This window comes from Tursiops truncatus, chromosome 17 (assembly GCF_011762595.2).
Source record: "Tursiops truncatus isolate mTurTru1 chromosome 17, mTurTru1.mat.Y, whole genome shotgun sequence".
NCBI lineage: Eukaryota > Metazoa > Chordata > Mammalia > Artiodactyla > Delphinidae > Tursiops > Tursiops truncatus.
The window spans coordinates 71,166,594-71,188,693 of NC_047050.1; the positions used below are offsets into that span (position 1 = coordinate 71,166,594).

The following is a 22,100-nucleotide window of genomic DNA, read 5'->3' on the forward strand; positions in this document are numbered from 1 at the left end:
TTCTCCTCACGCTGTCAGGCTGCTCCTTTTTCTCAGCAACACCCCCACCTGCCCTCCTCTACCTGGCTAAAACCTCCAGGACAACTTCTGGGGCCCAGGTGAGCTACCCCTGTCCCTCGGCGGGCCCCCAGACTGCTGTATGAGGCATTCATCCCTGCCCTCTGACGTGGCGCCCCCTTCTACTTGAGTTCCTTGCATCAGGCTCCATCTCTCTTTTTCTCAGTAACCTCGAGAAAGAACCGATTGATTCTAATACTGCACGAGCCAAGACAAGAAGGGGATGTGGCTGTCTCAGCGAAACATGTCATGACAGTGGAGATCAGTCCATCATCCGAAGGAGCAGGCTGGTCCAGTTAGATTCAGCACTGATCCATTCATTCGAAGCAAAGCCTCCAGTCCTGGATCCCCAAAGCATGAATCACCGGATTATACCAGCGAATATACCCACCCTCCCACCACTTAAAACAATGCGCCTCTTTGCTTTGAAAGGAAACAACACTATTGTGCTTCACAGATTTCAGCCCAACTGGATGAGTTCAACTTTTTCTTTATCCCCAAGTCACTAAACATGTCTATGCTTTGTCTGGAAACGTTCAGCAGACAAGCTACCATTCATTCTGCAAAAGTCTTAGCTCACAGGCTACTCCCTGCACCTTCGCCTCTGAAACCTTCCCTAACTCCTGGGAAGATGTGACTTTTCCTTCCCACGTGCCCCTCAGCACCTAGGAAAACCCGGCAGCATGAATCCTGCTGCGGCGTAACTGTTCTCTGGAGGTCCAGCACCCCCCTCCCCGATCCGCACCCGGAGAGCAGAGTCTGTCCCAGCGAAGCTCACCTGTGCTCCCTCGGCAGCCAGGCCAGCCCCGCACAGGTGGGCTCCCTACTACACCCATGTGGCTAAAGGAGAAAGGACAAACCACCTTCCTCTTTCTGTTACTGACTCCTGGAAGCCTCCCAACAACAACTAAAACTAAAACTCTGGATAGGACGTTTCTTCAAACAACATTAAATTTAACAACTGTAAAAGACATTACATAGGGTGTGGGGAAAGAAAAGCCACAGCACGAGAGACTGCATTCACAACATGTAACCAAAAAAATGACCCACACCCCCGATATATAAAGAATTCCTGAAAACAAATAAGAAAGCAAAACCACTCAACAGAAAAAATGAGAAAATATTTGAACAATATTTTTTTAAAAAAAAGGAACGAGAAATAAATACAAATGGCCAAAAAACATATGAAAAGGGGCTCAATTCCGTTAACCACCGTGAGAATGAAAATAAAGCCACACAGAGAGGCCCGTGCAGGCCCAGCAGGGGCCTGAACATTCACCCTGGGACATGGAGCAACAGAGGCTCCAGGCCATGCACCTCTACTGCTGGTGTAACCTGGTGCAATCACTGTGGAAAATGGTTGGGTATTGCCTCGTAAAGCTGAAGAGGTACCCACGGCCTGCAAGTCCTCTGCAGTTGTGTTCACCCCAGAGAATCTCGTAGACGAGCACACCAGGACATGCACACAGACAGTGCACAGCAGCAGAGCTTGTAACGGCAACACAGCAGAAACAGCCCCACTGTCCACCTACGACTAAATGGATGAGCTGAGCACATGAACACTCCCACAAGGGTTGCACATGTGCTGTGTCCCACTGGGGAGTATGATGCCACAGAGGATGGATGAAGGATGGAGACATGCAGTCTCACCAACATAACGCTCAGTAAAGAACCAAGTTGAGAAAAAAGAATATAATAAATTCCATATATATAAATATATGCCCATATATAGATATACAGATAATATAAAGTTCAAAAACATGCAATGCTAAGTTAGTTTGTGTAGGGATGTATAAATGGATGGTAGACCTACAAAGGAAACCAAAAAGTAATTCTCAGCGAAGTCAGGATAAAGGTCACCTCTGGATAGAGGAAGGGGGTGGGCTCAGGAAGACCCCATGAAAGGGCTCTGAGGACTGGCAATGGTCCATTTCTCGGCAGTGGGACATGAGTGTTCATGTCATAATCATTCATCAAACCACATACTCGTGCATATGCAATATTCTGGAGGTACATTCTATTTCATAACAAGAGAAGTAAAAAAAGAAATGGTTGATTAAATAGGTAAATATGTGACCAAAAAAAAAAAAAAAACCTCTCCTCACAAGGTTTTTGAGGATTACAGGTAACTTAGATCAAATGCCTTGAAAGACATAGCACCCAATGAGTGGCAGCCATTAGTAACGTTAATAACAACAATAGCAAAGGCACTTATACCCTGACGTGTAAAGCTACCCTTACCCTTATTTTCTTTCATCGGTGTGACAAAAATCACGTTGATACTAGAACTGGGTTCTAGCATATCCGCCCTTCATAACCCAAAATGTCCAAGAAGAAGACTGCAGTCGGGGTGTCTCTCTAAAGAGGGACCTGGTCACAGGCCTGGAGGAAATATTAACTATAACACTGGCATCGCCAAACTTAAATCAAGTTACACGATGGAGAGAGACGGTCCTGGATTATGCAAGCACTTCCCTGGGGCCTGGGCTGTAGAACACCGATAAGATTTACAGCCGCGCTTCTGCAGCTGAGAAAACCCGACAGGAAGATGGAATTTTTTTTCATAAATGTCTGAGGTGGCCATCAATTCCCTCAAATGCAAGCTAGCACCAAGTCACCCTGAGAAGCGTGCAGCTGGGCAGGGGGCAGGGCAGGACCCGGGGTTCTCGAGCACTGTTAATTCAGGGCTCCCCTCCCTCAGAGACTTAATTCAGTTATGTCTGAGACTCACGAGGCAGTTTCATCTCATCAGAGCCTGGAAAGGACAGGATGAAGTGTGACAGCTTTTTCTAACTGTCTTACCTGGATTTTATTTCTGGAAAGAAACAATCAGAACAGATGCTTCCCCACCGTTGGGCATGTAGAGCTCTGTGGTCCAGAATATTTCGCACAAACTTTGAGTGGCAGGGGTTTTGGGGGGGACAAAGAGACCTGGGCTCAGGCGGGGATCTAGAGCTTCACAGCTGTGCAACTCCAGGCATGTTTCCTCATTTTAGCACAAGGAGTAGCGGTAACGTAAATAGAGCAGCCTGCGTGGAGACGCTATCAGATTATTATCATTGACAGTTTAGACACAGAAACTCAGGGCAAACTGCCTTATTAAAAAGAAAAAGAAAGAAAGAAAGAGAGAAAGGGAAGGGGAGGGGAGGGGCATTCCTTCTGGCCTGCGTACTTGCATGTGGGATTTGAGGATGTCCATGTTTACATGTGGAGCACAGGGGGAAGGCCAGATCAAGGAGGGGAGCCAGAGTGCACTGGTGACAATGACCGTGAACCCTGAGTCCCTACCGCAGGCCTCACGACCACCTTGGGAAGAAACCTCAATTCCCACGTCCCAGGTGAGGATGCAGAGGCCCTGGGAGGGTAAGCGGCTTGCTGAAGGTCATACAGTCACCGGGAAAGCTGGGTGTGAGCCAAAGTCTGTCTGGGCCCCAAAGCCCACGTGCCACTCCCCTTGGCCGCTGGTGTACTGACTGCAAGGCCCCCCGCCAACAAGCCCCGCGTCAGCAACAATCTCCCCCATGGAAGGATCAGACGGATGATTTCTGCAGTTCTCCCTATTATGGTATATTTTCAGCTTTGCAAATGACTTTGTGTTTCCAATTAACAGGATCAACAAGATAGTACTGTTTTCATAGTAGTATTTCCAGCACATAAAGTTCTGGTACACAAACTACTCACTTTTCTTCCCCTTGTCTCCCTATTCCCCCCTTGGGGACCTGGCTCTGCACAGCCCCCCATCTGGACAGCCCACGGGGTTGCCTGCTACCCACCACCACCTCTAAAACTGCAGGTTAGACAGTTAACAGCACTGCCATACTGAAGTCCATCATGTCTACATTTCCACAGATTTTTAAGGAACACACCAGAAGAAGATTACCCTCATCCCCTTTGACAGGAATCTCCTCTGAGATGTATGTCGAACATAACACAATAATGAAGCGAGGCTCACTATGCCTGACATAAGAAAACAATACGCTTCCAGATATTAAATCTGCTCTTTGCTAAGAGAACAGCTCCTGGTGGGCTGCACTGAGCACCCACCCCATGCAGTGCCCGACTCCCAGCAGGAGGTCAACAGCACTGGGTGAATCTACAGAACCCCATGACCTTGGGACCACGCTTGATTACTGTGCCTTTTCTCACTTTAACCTCACTGCCCCTCGCTACTGAGGGACGAAGTGCCGAGAGCGCAAGGCCACACAGTGAACTGAGAGCAGAGTGAAGGGCAAGTAGGGCCCAGTGATGAAGAGCCGCTGAACCCCGTGCCCTTGTGGCTACAAGCCTTACAAGAAGCCCAGAGGCCCACCTACACCTAGATGACTTCCAGGATCAGCCTAAGTCACTAAAGTTCTATAGAATCTATTCACTTACTCACTTGTTCACGCGACAGGTGTTATATTAAGTGTTGCCTCCCTGCTGAGACTAGAACAAAAGCTAAAAGTGCTCCCACAGGATGCACATTCCAGCATCATAAACAAGGAACTACACAATCTGCCAGATGTCATCAGACAGTGCGGAAAAAATAAAGCATTTGAACCAAGACCAGAAAGAGGAGGGAGACTCACGTGGCTTTCTGGGAGAAGGGCAACAAGAAGAGGGGAGGGCAGGGGTGAGGCCAAGCGAGGACGCACGGCGCGCAGCGGGCTGGGCAGCCACCTGTGGTCTGCAGGGTGTGGGCTCTAACTTGGGGGGTGATCAGAGGCCGCTGCACGGCAGACAGATGTGGGGGTCGATATGCTATTTTTTCCTACTCTTTGATTCTCCGATAACCAGCATTTCCCAAGTTGTTTCACGAAACCTAAGTGCTGAGAGGGAACATTGGGGGGAAGAAAAGGGAGGAAGGGGTTCTGTGGTGAGGTAAGTTTGCGAATCACCGCACACTGCGCCCCTCCACACAATGCCTGTAACATCCCACAGAACCAGTGGTCTAAGGAACACACTCTGGAAAATCCCATCTTATGCCATCCTCCATCCCCCAGGTAGACCATGTCCCCCTGAGCCACATGCCTTACACTTCTGCTGAGTCGCCCACTGTAGCCAACAGAGAGCAGTGGGTACCAGAGACTCACAGAACAAACCATGCAAAACAAAAACCCCGACTGATTGGCCGCTGGCTTCAAAATCTCCCTACTCAGTGGTAAAGGCGCCCATGAGAAACTTCTTTTCCACTCAGAGAAATGTCATCGCATTGGATTTGTGAACTGCCAAGTCCCATTACCCGCACAGGGTCATCCAGCAAAGCTAGTGGCCCTTTGAGAATGTTCTGGATGATGACATGGGCTGGGAGACTGACATGTTTCGCAGATTTACAGAGTGCATCCCCACAGCTGCTCCGAGAGCCCTTTCAGCAGAGCCACATGCAGGCCCCTCACCCTGTAGCAAGAGAAAAACACACTGGGCCAGGTCAACCGCCAAGAGACTGGATCTGTACCTCTGGGCTGGGAAGTGAGCCACTCAAAAAGAAAAACATGCATATTCGTAGGAAAAAGGACGGAGATCGTAAATTATAAGACACACGGTGATGCCGATACGGGAAATTCCTAAAGAGCATCTGCGTCTGGAATCCTGGCTCCCTCACCTCCTCCTCTAGCCTGGGCTCAGAGGTAGATGTGAACGACGCACACGCAGAACCACGTGGGGGGACGGGTAAACTAAGCCCCAACCTGACATACACATACACACATCCATACATACAAAGAGCCAAAAGATGCACAGTCACAGGGGACCGACAAGGAGAAAAGGGACACAGGGGCAGAAGCAAAGGAAAGGACCACACCAGAAAGGAAAGGACCTGCATCCCAAGGAGGGCCGGGGGCAAGTGGACGTCCCCGGACTCGCGTTCCTCGGGCTCAGCCCTTAAACAGGTTTGTGCCAAAGCTTTCAAAGCAATGCTGTCCATGTGAATGAGAGGAGCACCCCGTCTCCTTGTCCCACTGGTGACCCTGTGGTCTACAACCCAAGCCTTCAGTCAAAGCTGCCCTGCACCATCTATGCAGAAGAGAAGAGTTTTGTAATTTGTTTTTTTTTGTTTGTTTATTTGTTTGTTTTTGTTTTTGGCCCTGTCTCTTCAGGATTATAAGCCTGAGAGCACAAGGTTGGAACTTCATTCCTGGGTTGGCCACAACAGGGACAAATCCAAGCTTGAGGCCAAGGATCCAGAGAGAAAAAAGCCAGGTCTTCATATATTTCACCAAGCACAAAGTCACCTCTGTTGTAAAATAAGGCCTGAGACAAATTAAACAATTTAAAAGAATAAATGTTTTAAAACCATGGAGTACCACAAGTTCCAAAATGCCTTATGTTGAGGCAATTATCTCATCACAATAAATAACAGTAAATCAATCCATACTAATTGCTTCTCGTGCAAGAGCTTAGATGACTCTTCAAATGTTCTCCAATTATTGATTTTTTTTGTAATCGCTTATGCTGTCAAAATGCAATATTTCCAGAGAATATACTGTACACTATTAGACAGACAGGATTTTAATTTAACATAAGACAATCCAATTTCCTTTTTTTTATCCCCGAAAGTGCTTAAAAAATCTAAAATACAAGGAAGCTGAAGATTGTGTAACAGGTTTTTAGCAGAGACATTCCAGTTCAAAACAACTTAATAAATGGCCCTTCTGACCACCCACCCCCCGCCATGGCCCTTCTTCCTCCTCATAGGCATACACATGCTTAAAGGAAAAAAGGGAAACATGTAATCTCAGATTCTCCACTTTCATGGAAATTAAGAGCTGAAAAGCAAAATAAACACCACCAACAGCAACCCTACAATGGACTTCTCACTCTCTTTGCCCCATGGTTCAGTAATTTCCACTCATCTTGGGAAACGCTATAGCTACTAAGTTTACACTCACTCAGCATTCTGCTTAAAGATTTTGCTTGAGTCTTGATAGCTAAACATCTAACTGCAGGCTTATATAATCAAAGCAGTGAGGGGAAAAAAGGGACGAGGGAGCCAGAACGTCCCTCTGCTGGGCTTGAGAGTAGGAAAGTGGAGGGTAACGCATGGAGGGTAGGTTTGTCTACAAAGAGACAAGGCTCAAAATCCCAGCTCCTCCGCTTACAAATTGTGTTACTCTCGAGTATGTTACTTAACTGGACTCTGGGCCTGTTTCCTCATCTGTAAAATGGGAAGATCAATACCTACATCATAGTAGTTTTGAGGGCAAAATAAGGTAACATACATGAAACACCTGTTGAAATGCCCAGCAGATGGCTATTATAAAAGGGATCGGTCCACCTGTCTTTTTTACTCTGACACAAGATACTTAAACATTCCAACACTGTGGCGGAAGTTTCTGATGGGAAGATGGAACCATCTCCTGGGTAACAGAAGAAGTTATAGTAGAAATAAAGCCAAAATGCTTGCTATAAGCAATGCCGGGTGACTCAGCGTTCTGGGGGATACTGAGGATCTCAGACTGAGGATTAACTTGAACTGTTTATAAATGTGTGGTTCCAAACATTCTGCTTCTTTGAGATCATTTCTGTACTTTCACTTCCTTGTTTATTAAGTTTAGAGTGGAAACTAGGAGTAAATTAGTTCACTTCCTGGCTGAACTCATCCAAACACCACCTCTGTTCAATTTAGTATCTAAGCGCCTTACACAGCCTATGAGCTCAGCTGCCTGGTATCTTCTATATATATAACTTGATTCTGCTTCACATGGACACATTATGAACGCCTTTGGGACCCATTTCATTGTCAAAAATACAACAAGGGATTACACTAATTCCCTTTGATTTGTGGATATCAGTCGATCAGAAATTTTTGGTTGCTACAGGTTTCAAAAGCTATAGATTTTGCATAATAAGATAATACTATATTAACTCAATTAAAACATAGCTTTTAAAACATGATAGGGGGCTTCCGGGAAAATGGCGGAAGAGTAAGTGCGGAGATCACCTTCCTCCCCACAGATACACCAGAAATACATCTACACGTGGAACAACTCCTACAGAACACCTACTGAACGCTGGCAGAAGACCTCAGACCTCCCAAAAGGCAAGAAACTCCCCACGTACCTGCGTAGGGCAAAAGAAAAAAGAATAAACAGAGACAAAAGGATAGGGACGGTACCTGCACCTCTGCGAGGGAGCCGTGAAGGAGGAAACGTTTTCACACACTAGAAGCCCCTTCGCGGGCGGAGACTACGGGTGGCGGAGGGGGTAAGCTTTGGAGCCGCGGAGGAGAGCACAGCAACAGGGGTGCGGAGGGCAAAGCGGGGAGATTCCCGCACAGAGGATCGGTGTTGACCAGCACTCACCAGCCCGAAAGGCTTCTCTGCTCCCCCGCCGGGGAGGGCGCGGCTGGGAGCTGAGGCTCGGGCTTCGGTCAGAGCAAAGGGAGAGGACTGGGGTTGGCAGCGTGAACACAGCCTGCAGGGGGCTAGTGCGCCACGGCTAGCCGGGAGTCCGGGAAAAGCCTGGAGCTGCCGAAGAGGCAAGAGACTTGTTCTTCCCTCTTTGTTTCCTGGTGCGCGAGGAGAGGGGATTAGGAGCGCTGCTTAAAGGAGCTCCAGAGACGGGCGCGAGCCGCGGCTATCAGCGCGGACCGCAGAGACGGGTATAAGACGCTAAGGCCGCTGCCGCCGCCACCAAGAAGCCTGTGTGCGAGCACAGGTCACTCTCCACAGCTCCCCCCCCCGGGAGCCTGTGCAGCCCGCCACTGCCAGGGTCCTGGGATCCAGGTACAACTTACCCGGGAGAACGCACGGCACGCCTCAGGCTCGTGCAACTTCATGCCAGCCTCTGCCGCCGCAGGCCCACCCCGCACTCCGTGCCCCTCCCTCCCCCCGGCCTGAGTGAGCCAGAGCTCCAGAATCAGCAGCTCCTTTAACACCGCCCCCCCCCCCCGCCCCGGTCTGAGCGAAGAACAGCCAGCCTCCGGTGACCTACACGCAGAGGCGGGGCCAAGTCCAAAGCTGAGCCCCTGGGAGCTGTGAGAACAAATAAGAGAAAGGGAAATCTCTCCCAGCAGCCTCAGAAGCAGCGGATTAAAGCTCCACAATCAACTTGATGTACCTGCATCTGTGCAATACATGAATAGACAACGAATCATCCCAAATGGAGGAGGTGGACTTTGAGAGCGAGATTTATGATTTTTTCCCCTTTTCCTCTTTTTGTGAGTGTGTATGTGTATGCTTCTGTGTGAGATTATGTCTGTAGAGCTTTGCTTCCACCATTTGTTGTAGGGTTCTATCCTTCTGTTATTTTTTTTCTTAATAATTATTTTTTATTTTATTTTATTTTACTTTATCTTCTTTCTTTCTTTTTTTCCTTCCTTCCCTTCCTCCTTCCTCCCTCCCTCGCTCCTTTCTTTCTTTCCTTCTTTCTACATCTACTAATTCTTTCTTTCTACTTTTTCTCCCTTTTATTCTGAGCCGTGTGGATGAAAGGCTCTTGGTGCTGCAGCCAGGAGTCAGTGCTGTGCCTCTGAGGTGGGAGAGCCAACTTCAGGACACTGGTCAACAAGAGACCTCCCAGCTCCACATAATATCAAACGGCGAAAATCTCCCAGAGATCTCCATCTCAACACCAGCACCCAGCTTCACCCAACGACCAGCAAGCTACAGTGCTGGACATCCTATGCCAAACAACTAGCAAAACAGGAACACAACCCCACCCATTAGCAGAGAGGCTGCCTAAAATCATAGTAAGTCCACAGACACCCCAAAACACACCACCAGACGTGGAACTGCCCACCAGAAAGACAAGATCCAGCCTCATCCACCAGAACACAGGCACTAGTCCCCTACACCAGGAAGCCTACACAACCCACTGAACAACCTTAGCCACTGGGGACAGACACCAAATACAACGGGAACTACGAACCTACAGCCTGCAAAAAGGAGACCACAAACACAGTAAGATAAGCAAAATGAGAAGACAGAAAAACACACAGCAGATGAAGGAGCAAGATAACCCACCAGACCTAACAAATGAAGAGGAAATAGGCAGTCTACCTGAAAAAGAATTCAGAATAATGATAGTAAAGATGATCCAAAATCTTGGAAATAGAATAGACAAAATGCAAGAAACGTTTAACAAGGACCTAGAAGAACTAAAGATGAAACAAACAACGATGAACAACACAATAAATGAAATTAAAAATACTCTAGATGGGAGCAATAGCAGAATAACTGAGGAAGAAGAACGGATAAGTGACCTGGAAGATAAAATAGTGGAAATAACTACAGCAGAGCAGAATAAAGAAGAAAGAATGAAAAGAACTGAGGACAGTCTCAGAGACCTCTGGGACAACATCAAACGCACCAACATTCAAATTATAGGGGTTCCAGAAGAAGAAGAGAATAAGAAAGGGACTGAGAAAATATTTGAAGAGATTATAGTTGAAAACTTCCCTAATATGGGAAAGGAAATAGTTAATCAAGTCCAGGAAGCACAGAGAGTCCCATACAGGATAAATCCAAGGAGAAATATGCCAAGACACATATTAATCAAACTGTCAAAAATTAAATACAAAGAAACCATATTAAAAGCAGCAAGGGAAAAACAACAAATAACACACAAGGGAATCCCCATAAGGTTAACAGCTGATCTTTCAGCAGAAATGCTGCAAGCCAGAAGGGACTGGCAGGACATATTGAAAGTGATGAAGGAGAAAAACCTGCGACCAAGATGACTTTACCCAGCAAGGATCTCATTCAGATTTGATGGAGAAATTAAAACCTTTACAGACAAGCAAAAGCTGAGAGAGTTCAGCACCACCAAACCAGCTTTACAACAACTGCTAAAGGAACTTCTCTAGGCAAGAAACATAAGAGAAGGAAAAGACCTACAATAACGAACCCAAAACAATTAACACAATGGGAATAGGAACATACATATCGATAATTACCTTAAATGTAAATGGACTAAATGCTCCCACCAAAAGACACAGATTGGCTGAATGGATACAAAAACAAGACCCATATATTTGCTGTGTACAAGAGACCGACTTCAGACCTACAGACACATACAAACTGAAAGTAAGGGGATGGAAAAAGATATTTCATGCAAATGGAAACCAAAAGAAAGGTGGAGTAGCAATTCTCATATCAGACAAAATAGACTTTAAAATAAAGACTATTAGAAGAGACAAAGAAGGACACTACATAACGATCAAGGGATCGGTCCAGGAAGAAGATATAACAATTGTAAATATTTATGCACCCAACATAGGAGCACTTCAATACATAAGGCAAATACTAACAGCCACAAAAGGGGAAATCAACAGTGACACATTCATAGTAGGGGGCTTTAACACCCCACTTTGACCAATGGACAGATCATCCAAAATGAAAATAAATAAGGAAACACAAGCTTTAAATGATACGTTAAACAAGATGGACTTAATTGATATTTATAGGACATTCCATCCAAAAACAACAGAATACACATTTTTCTCAAGTGCTCATGGAACATTCTCCAGGATAGATCATATCTTGGGTCATAAGTCAAGCCTTGGTAAATTTAAGAAAATTGAAATTGTTTCAAGTATCTTTTCCGACCACAACGCTATGAGACTAGATATCAATTACAGGAAAAAATCTGTAAAAAATACAAACACATGGAGGCTAAACAATACACTACTTAATAACGAAGTGATCACTGAAGAAATCAAAGAGGAAATTAAAAAATACCTAGAAAAAATGACAATGGAGACATGACGATCCAAAATCTATGGGATGCAGCAAAAGCAGTTCTAAGAGAGAAGTTTATAGCAATACAATCCTACCTTAAGAAACAGGAAACATCTCGAACAACCTAACCTTGCACCTAAAGCAATTAGAGAAAGAAGAACAAAACCCAAAGTCAACAGAAAGAAAGAAATCATAAAAATCAGATCAGAAATAAATGAAAAAGAAATGAAGGAAACAATAGTAAAGATCAATAAAACTAAAAGCTGGTTCTTTGAGAAGATAAACAAAATTCATAAACCATTAGCCAGACTCATCAAGAAAAAAAAGGGAGAAGACTCAAATCAATAGAATTAGAAATGAAAAAGGAGAAGTAAAAACTGACACTGCAGAAATACAGTGTCATGAGAGATTACTACAAGCAAATCTATGCCAATAAAATGGACAACCTGGAAGAAATGCACAAATACTTAGAAATGCACAACCTGCCAAGACTGAATCAGGAAGAAACAGAAAATATGAACAGACCAATCACAAGCATTGAAATTGAAACTGTGATTAAAAATCTTCCAACAAACAAAAGCCCAGGACCAGATGGCTTCACAGGCGAATTCTATCAAACATTTAGAGAAGAGCTAACACCTATCCTTCTCAAACTCTTCCAAAATATAGCAGAGGGAGGAACACTCCCAAACTCATTCTACGAGGCCACCATCACCTTGATACCAAAACCAGACAAGGATGTCACAAGGAAAGAAAACTACAGGAAAATATCACTGATGAACACAAATGCAAAAATCCTCAACAAAATACTAGCAAACAGAATACAACAGCCCATTAATAGGATCATACACCACGATCAAGTGGGGTTTATTCCAGGAATGCAAGGATTCTTCAATATACGCAAAACAATCAATGTGATAAACCATATTAACAAACTGAAGGAGAAAAACCATATGATCATCTCAATAGATGCAGAGAAAGCTTTTGACAAAATTCAACACCCATTTATGATAAAAACCCTGCAGAAAGTAGGCACAGAGGGAACTTTCCTCAACATAATAAAGGCCATATATGACAAACCCACAGCCAACATCGTCCTCAATGGTGAAAAACTGAAAGCATTTCCACTAAGATCAGGAACAAGACAAGGTTGCTCACTCTCACCACTCTTATTCAACATAGTTTTGGAAGTTTTAGCCACAACAATCAGAGAAGAAAAGGAAATAAAAGGAATCCAAATAGGAAAAGAAGAAGTAAAGCTGTCACTGTTTGCAGATGACATGATACTATACATAGAGAATCCTAAAGATGCTACCAGAAAACTACTAGAGCTAATCAATGAATTTGGTAAAGTAGCAGGATACAAAATTAATGCACAGAAATCTCTGGCATTCCTATACACTAATGATGAAAAATCTGAAAGTGAAATCAAGAAAACACTCCCATTTACCATTGAAACAAAAAGAATAAAATATCTAGGAATAAACCTACCTAAGGAGACAAAGGTCCTGTATGCAGAAAATTATAAGACACTGATGAAAGAAATTAAAGATGATACAAATAGATGGAAAGATATACCATGTTCTTGGATTGGAAAATGACTCTACTACCCAAAGCAATCCACAGATTCAATGCAATCCCTATCAAACTACCACTGGTATTTTTCACAGAAATAGAACAAAAAATCTCACAATTTGTATGGAAACACAAAAGACCCCGAACAGCCAAAGCAATCTTGAGAACGACAAACGGAGCTGGAGGAATCAGGCTCCCTGACTTCAGACTATACTACAAAGCTACAGTAATGAAGACAGTATGGTACTGGCACAAAAACAGAAAGATAGCTCAATGGAACAGGATAGAAAGCCCAGAGATAAACCCACGCACATATGGTCACCTTATCTTTGATAAAGGAGGCAGGAATGTACAGTGGAGAAAGGACAGCCTCTTCAATAAGTGGTGCTGGGAAAACTGGACAGCTACATGTAAAAGTATGAGATTAGATCACTCCCTAACACCATATACAAAAATAAGTTCAAAATGGATTAAAGACCTAAATGTAAGGCCAGAAACTATCAAACTCTTAGAGGAAGACATAGGCAGAACACTCTATGACATAAATCACAGCAAGATCCTTTCTGACCCACCTCCCAGAGAATAGGAAATAAAAACAAAAATAAACAAATGGGACCTAATGAAACTTCAAAGCTTTTGCACAGCATAGGAAACCATAAACAAGAACAAAAGACAACTCTCAGAATGGGAGAAAATATCTGCAAATGAAGCAACTGACAAAGGATTAATCTCCAAAATGTATAAGCAGCTCATGCAGCTCAATAACAAAAAAACTAACAACCCAATCCAAAAATGGGCAGAAGACCTAAATAGACATTTTTCCAAAGAAGATATACAGACTGCCAACAAACACATGAAAGAATGCTCAACTTCATTAATCATTAGAGAAATGCAAATCAAAACTACAATGAGATATCATCTCACACCAGTCAGAATGGCCATCATCAAAAAATCTACAAACAATAAATGCTGGAGAGGGTGTGGAGAAAAGGGAACCCTCTTGCACTGTTGGTGGGAATGTAAATTGATTCAGCCACTGTGGAGAACAGTATGGAGGTTCCTTAAAAAAACAACAAATAGAACTACCGTATGACCCAGCAATCCCACTACTGGGCATATACCCTGAGAAAACCATAATTCAAAAAGAGTCATGTACCAAAATGTTCACTGCAGCTCTATTTACAATAGCCTGGAGATGGAAACAACCTAAGTGTCCATCATCGGATGAATGGATAAAGAAGATGTGCACATATATACAATGGAATATTACTCAGCCATAAAAGGAAACGAAATTGAGCTATTTGTAGTGAGGTGGATAGACCTAGAGTCTGTCATACAGAGTGAAATAAGTCAGAAAGAGAAAGACAAATACCATATGCTAACACATATATATGGAATTTAAGAAAAAAAACATGTCATGAAGAACCTAGGGGTAAGACAGGAATAAAGACACAGACCTACTAGAGAATGGACTTGAGGATATGGGGAGGGGGAAGGGTAAGCTGTGACAAAGTGAGAGAGAGGCATGGACATATATACACTACCAAACGTAAGGTAGATAGCTAGTGGGAAGCAGCCGCATAGCACAGGGAGATCAGCTCGGTGCTTTGTGACTGCCTGGAGGGGTGGGATAGGGAGGGTGGTAGGGAGGGAGACATAAGAGGGAAGAGGTATGGGAACATATGTATATGTATAACTGATTCACTTTGTTATAAAGCAGAAACTAATACACCACTGTAAAGCAATTATACTCCAATAAAAAAATAAAAAAAATAAAATATGATAGTGTTGTAATAATTAGTTAGCTGGTCTTCTGGGTTCCTACAGAGCTTAGTACCTAACTTTCTTGCAGCAGTTAACATACTTGCTGTTGCTTTTTATGCACAGGTGGCTCTCCCCAGATCCGTGAGCCGGGCAGACAGAGACCTGGCTTCATCCCAACATCCTCTGCCCTGGCACACAGTGGGTGCACAGAAAACACAGCAAGGACTCCAGGGCTGGAGCAGGTCGGGGAAGAGAAAGTCCACCACCATCCTCATCAAAGGTACGAAGCCTTCACCAAGTACACTGTAGGCTCTCCTGAGGTCGGGCTGGGCAGAGAGGGGAGAAAGCTCTGCAACGAGCAGAAAGCCAGAGAGAAACAGGACTGCCTCAACAACCACATACCAACCAAGGGCCAAGTTCGCAATTACAGCTTTGAAAGGACAGCAGTCAGGCCTGCTATTCTCTGTACAGTCCCCACTCTAATGGCCTGATACAAAGAGGCATTTACTTTCCCATGGACAACAGCCTCTACTGTTCTTTCACACGTAGTATCTAGCATCCAGGTAAACATTATGATATATGCAAAGAAGAAAACGTGACCCAATTCAAGAAAAAAAGTCAATAGAAACTGATTGACAGATCACTCAGATATTGAAATTATTAGACAGAAACATTTAAATAATGATAAATAAGTTAAAGGCTCTAATGGAAAACGTGTGAAAAACTGATAATTTTTGGCAGAGAAAAAAATTATAAAAAATAACTAAGTGTCAATTCTATAAATCAAAAAAACTCAGAAATGAATAAGTCATTTGAGTATCTAAATAGCAGAACTGACATGAGAGAAAGGATAAGTAAACTTGAAGATCAATACAAATCATATAAACTGAAACACAAAGAGAAAGAATTAGAGACAGAAAAAGAGACAGATCATCTGAATGCTGTGAGATATCAAAAAGTTTAATATATGAGGTATTATAGTCCTAGAGGAAAAAACGGAAGCAAATGAAGCATAAGTAATACGTAAAGGCATAATGGCTGAGAATGGTCCAAACCCCCTGAAAGATATCAACCCACAGATCCAAAATCTCAGCAAGGTAAACACTAGGAAACCACACCTAAACATAATGATGTTAATATGATGAACAAACCAAGAAAAAGAGAAAAATCTAAACCAGAGGGGAAAAAGAACCATTACATATAGGGGGAAATGATAAGGGTTAGAAATAATGAAAGACAAAACATAATGGGACAACATCTTTAGAGTGGTGTCCTCCTAGAAATGTATAGTCATCAAAATGTTCTTCAAAAATGAAGACAAAGAATTTCCGAATAGACAAAAGCTGAGATAATTCAACTCCAGCAAAACAGATATATATAACAAATGCCAATAGAAGTTCTCCAAACTAAAGGAAAATTTATCAGATGGAAGCTAGGCCTGCAGGAAAAAAATAAAGAACACCAGAAAGACTAAATATGTAAGTAAACACAAAAGACATTTTTAAGATTATATTTTCTTACATATATTTTAAATACTGACTAAACCAAAAAATAACACTATATTGAGGAGTTTAGAACACAAAGAGAAGTGATATGCATGACAACAAGAACCCAAAGGGTAGGAGGGGTGTAACGTGAACTATAATGATTCATGGTTCTTCCATTGTTCATAAAACAGTATATTTGCAGCTAGCTAGAATGTGTTAAAATACAGATGCATAGTGTGATGTCCACAGCAATAACTAAAAAGAAAAAAGAACAACAACAACAACAAACAAAGAAAGTATAGTTAAAAAGCAAACAGAAAAAAAAAGCAAACAGGGACTTCCCTGGTGGCACAGTGGTAAAGAATCCACCTGCCAATGCAAGGGACACGGGTTTGAGCTCTGGTCCGGGAAGATCCCACATGCCATGGAGCAACTAAGCCCATGCGCCACAACTACTGAGCCCGTGTGCCACAACTACTGAAGCCCACACACCTAGAGCCCATGCTCCGCAACAAGAGAAGGTAAGAGCATCCACTGCAATGAAAAGCACATGCACCACAACGAAGAGTAGCCCCCACTCGCTGCAACTAGAGAAAGCCCGTGTGCAGCAACGAAGACCCAATGCAGCCAAAAATAAATAAATAAAATAAATAAATTTATTTAAAAATAAAAAAGCAAACAAATCCTAATTGAGGGCTATACAATAAAATACCTCATCAGTACTCCTCAAAACTGCCAAGGTCATCAAAAACAGAGAAAGTCTGAGAAACTGTCAGATCCAAAAGCAGCCTAAGAAGACATCATGACTAAATGTAATATGGGACCCTAATGGGATCCTAGAACAGGAAAAGGACATTAGGTAAAATCTAAGGAAATCTTAATAAAATATGGACTTTAGTTAATGATGTATTAATATTGGTTCATTAGTTGTAGCAAAGGTACTATTGTAAATGTTAGATGCTAACAACAGGAGAAACTGGGTATGTGGAACACAGAAACTCTCCATATTACCATAACAATTTTTCTGTAATTCTACAACTGTTCTAAAATTTAAAATTTACCTGAAAAAGAAAAGCTCTACTCTCAGGGGACAAAGTCAAATGGAATACTAAAAACTACCTGATTCACCCAAAAGAAGCCAGAAGAGGAGGAGACAGGATCAAAGAACTGACATGACAGAGAAAATAAACACCAAGACCATACTTTTCAAGTGAGACATGTCAAAAATTACATTAAATGTAAATGGACTAAACACTCCAATTAAAGAGCAGTGATTGTCAGACTGGTTGTGTGCGGGCACGTGGACACACACACACACACACACACACACACACACATACAGGCAACAACAAGATCCAGCTATATGCTATTTACAAGAACACACTTTATATAAAAACTCAGATAGGACCTTTCCTTCACACAGTTCAAAACCCAGTGCAGTGGCTGGCAGACTATGATTTGTAGAGCCTCTGCCTCAGAGCCACATGGGAATGTGGTATAGTCAAGGATGCTGGTCTGGCCTCCAGGTTTACGGAAAGAGAAGAATTAATCTGATGGGAAGGGTGGCGGGAGGCCAGAGCTGCTCCCATTAAAAAGAAAGCCCCCCAGCTCTTGTTACCAAGAGAGCAAGCCTGAGGCCCTCACAGCACCTCCTCGCTGGAGCTGGCCTGCACAGGGCTGATGGTCCAGGTCTGTCCAAAGCAATGGGGGCACATTCCTTCTAATCTGCTCCCTCAAATCAACCTCTCCTTCTTAATGTAGCCCTTGAAATAATGGTATCATTGTTCCCAAGTTTCAAATAAGGAGACAGTGGCCCAAAAAGGCGAAGGATCAAAATCCCCAAAGATCAGCTAGTTAGTAAGTAGTGGCATTAAGATTTTGATCCTTATCTGCCTAACTCCAAAGCCATAAGCAACAACAAAAGTAAAACAACACCAACATCTAAAAATATATATAAGGAAAACACAACACCTGGGAAATATTTAGAATGAGTGATTTACAAACATAAATTGAAAGCATGATTAGACTGGTTTATAATCCTTGCTTTGGTTCTTTTAGGAATTGGAGTCATTTTTAAGAGACAGGGGAGGGAAAAGAGAGCCAACATTTTTTGATCATCTACCATGTACCAGATCCACTTCTCATAAAAGTGATATTGCCTTTAATATCTTCAATACCAGGAGACAGATATTGCCATCAACATTTTACAAACAATAAAATTGTATAAAGAAGTTAAATAACACAGCCTGTAAGTGGCACAGTCTGTCTAGTTCTAAACCTGAGTCTGTCTTGTTCTAAAAGCCTGTGTTTTTCTGCAAGATCTCATTGCTCTCAGAAATTTTCAAGTGCCAAACAGAATCTCAATGAACTTCCAAATGGCACAGCTACCGTGGTACAAAAGGCATGGTCACTTTGGAAGAGAGTTTGGGGGTTTCTTACAAAACTAAACATACTCTTACCATACAATCTCGCCATCTCACTCCTTGGTATTTACCCAGAGGAGCTGAGAACGTATGACCACACAGAAACCTGCAAATGGATGTTTACAGCAGCCTTATTCATAATTGCCAAAACTTAGAAGCAACTAAGATGTCCTTTAGTAGATAAATGCATAAACTGTGGTCCATCCAGACAATGGAATATTATTCAGTGTTAAAAAGAAATGAGCTAGCAAGCCATGAAAAGACAAGGAGAAACCTTAGGTGCAATTACTAAGTGAAAGAAGCCAATCTAAAAGGGCTACATACTGTACAATTCCTACTGTATGACATTCTGGGAAAGGCAAAACTATGGAGACAGCAGAAAGATCAGAAGTTGCCAGGAGGCAGAGGGAAGAGAGGGATTAATAGGCAGAGCAAAGAGGATCTTGGGGGCAGTATAACTATTCTGTATGATACTGTAATTGTGGATATATGTCATTATACATTTGTCCAAACCCGTAGAATGTACAACACCAAGAGTGAACCCAAATACTAACTATGGGCTTCAGGTGATTATGATATATCAACATAGGTTCATCAATTGTAACAAATGTACCACACTGGTAGGGATGTTGAAAATGGGGGAGGCTGTATGTGGAGGGGGAGTGGAGCCAGGTGGTATATAGGAAGTCTCTATATTTTCCTCCCAATTTTGCTATGAACCTAAAAGTAGTTTGGGGGGGTTTTTTTGTTGGTTTTTTTTTCGGCTGTGCCGCATGGCTTGTGGGATCTTAGCTCCCCAACCAGTGATTGAACCCGGACCTCTGACAGTGAAAGCGCCAAGTCCTAACCACTGGACCACCATGGAATTCCCCTAAAACTACTTTTAAAAATAGTTTCTAAATTTAAAAAAATAGATAAGACTGGTAAAATCCAAATAAGGTCTACAGTTTAGTTAATAGTAGTGTCACAAAGTCCATTTCCTACTTTTGACAATATACTATAGCTAAAGATGTTATCACCAAGGGAAGGTGGGTGCTAGGTACACAGGAACTCCGAGACTTTTAGTGAGTCTAAAATTATTTCAAAATGTTTTTAAATTAAATAAAGCCACTTTTTATTATTGATGTACAAGGAGACTGGCACAGAATCCACCAGCCCTATGATTGAGAACATTTCTATCAGCAGAGTTATGGGTTCATATGAGCCTAATGGAGAAAACTCCACAAGTGAGTCTGCCTGGTGATCACATTGCTTACAGAATGGCATGCGGCTTGTTTATGTGCAAAAAGCAGAGGGCTGAACAGCTGGCCCAAGGGAACAAGACTGCTCCTGTTTAGAGACTCCTGGCTCAGCACTGGCTCCTCTCGTCCGAGCATCTTCTCTGGCACATCTTTAAGGTTGATTGTGTCAACCCCACCCTAGGGAATGCATGTTATTTAAGAAGCACATATAACACCTTCACTGTTTGTGAACCCTCAGTGGTTTGGTGGGCTTTGCCCAGAGTTTCATAGTCTTTGGATTTTAGGGTGACATGGAAATGCTTTTGGTATGATGTCCACTGTAGGGTTCTTTATAACAGCAAAAACTGGAAACGACCAAACTGCCCAATTATGAGGGGAATGTTAAACTATGATACTCATCCTTATGCAGCCATTAAAAGTAGTTAATAAATGTATTTTCATAAAATGAAAAAAGGCCTATGAAATGAGGATAAAGAAAAAAGGCAATATTTATAATGCCTAAAGTATGTAGGTGCCCCCGTCTGGCCTTTCACTGTGAGGTTATTCTAACTCAGAAGTGAAGTATTCTCAGCAAACCATCTGGCCACTCATCTAAGCCACATTCTCCAGTAGAGCTTCATCACTGATAAAGCTGACATTTTAATCTCCATCAAAAAAAAATGCTCATTTACAGTGTGACCTCAACCATGTCTAAAAATATATCCAAAAATTCCCCCAAGGAAGAGAACCAAAGAGCATTTCTAAATCTTATTTAGTGAATACATTTTAATTTTATTCTTAAAATAAACACATGAATGACACCATGTAATTTTAAAAGGCAATACAGGAGTTTGCCTTTATTACAGTGTTTCCTGACACAAATTATATATTGAAAATTACACATCCAGATCTGGAAAGGCAAACTGGTTTCCTCTAGGAAGCCAACTGCAATGGATTAGCAGTATTTGCCCAAGATGTTGAAGTCTCGTCTCGGATCAGTAAAATAGTGACGCTTGATTTCTTCATAATGTTTGCTGTGGGTAGGAAAAGGGAAGGCAGGAGATGCATACTGCATATTTTCTGATATGGATGAAAATTTCTACCACACAGAGAGGTGTGAAAGGAAGAAAAAAGAGTGAGGGAATGCAGTGGGCAGAAAAACGCCCTCCCCAAAGATGACCATGTCCTAATCCCTGGAACCTTATGTGGCAAAAAGGAATTAAGACTACAGCTAGAATTAAGGTTATTGATCCTCTGACTTTAAGATAAGGACATTGTCCTGGGTTATCCAAGTGGGTGTGCTGTAATCACAGGGTCCGTTCAAACTGGAAGAGGAAAGCAGAAGAGGAGAGTCAGAGGAGGAGAGAAATGAGGGATGCTCACCTGGCTTTGAAGACAAGACGAAGGGGCCACGAGCCGAGGAGTGCGGACGGCCTGTAGGAGCCAGAGAAGAGCAAGGAAATGGATTTTCTCTTAGAGCCTCTCCAGAAAGAACACGTCACCTGCGTGTTAGCTCAGTGCGACCTGTGCTGGAATTCTGAACCACAGAACTATAAGACAATAAACTTGTGCTGTTTAAGTTACAAAGCTGGAGTAATTTATCAGAACAGTAATGGAAAACTACTACAGGGGTGGACAGAGAGGAAAGGGAAAGGGCAATTACAGTTAAGATGAGGGTGGCTGGCAGGAATCAATTTCATTTTGCCTCATCAGCCCCAGTTAACCGAGAAGCACGACTTACACGCATGTGTACAAGAAGAGCATCCCGATCTGGAGGAAGGGAGAAGCCCAGGGCTGAATTAGTGGTTCTCATTCAGGCTGAATCTCATCCGCAGCTAGGGCACCGCTCAGCAGGGGGACCCCTACATCCACGGAGAGGCCGTGGGAAACCGGCCATGACCCAGGGCCCAGCTTAGT

At 43.0% G+C, this 22,100-nt stretch overlaps 1 protein-coding gene across 3 annotated transcripts in view; it reads right to left on the bottom strand.

Moving 5' to 3' along the window:
* The window catches only part of ZFAT (zinc finger and AT-hook domain containing), a 183,895-nt gene that overhangs the window by 51,500 nt on the left and 110,295 nt on the right, over window positions 1-22,100 (bottom strand). Inside the window, exon 12 of one of the 3 annotated variants that reach the window (XM_033842738.2) lies at window positions 21,567-21,617. The exons of the other annotated variants lie outside the window; for them this stretch is intronic. Within the exon in view, the coding sequence (XP_033698629.1) occupies window positions 21,567-21,617 (51 nt within the window). The remainder of the gene's footprint in view (window positions 1-21,566; window positions 21,618-22,100) is intronic. 3 annotated transcript variants of the gene reach the window in all.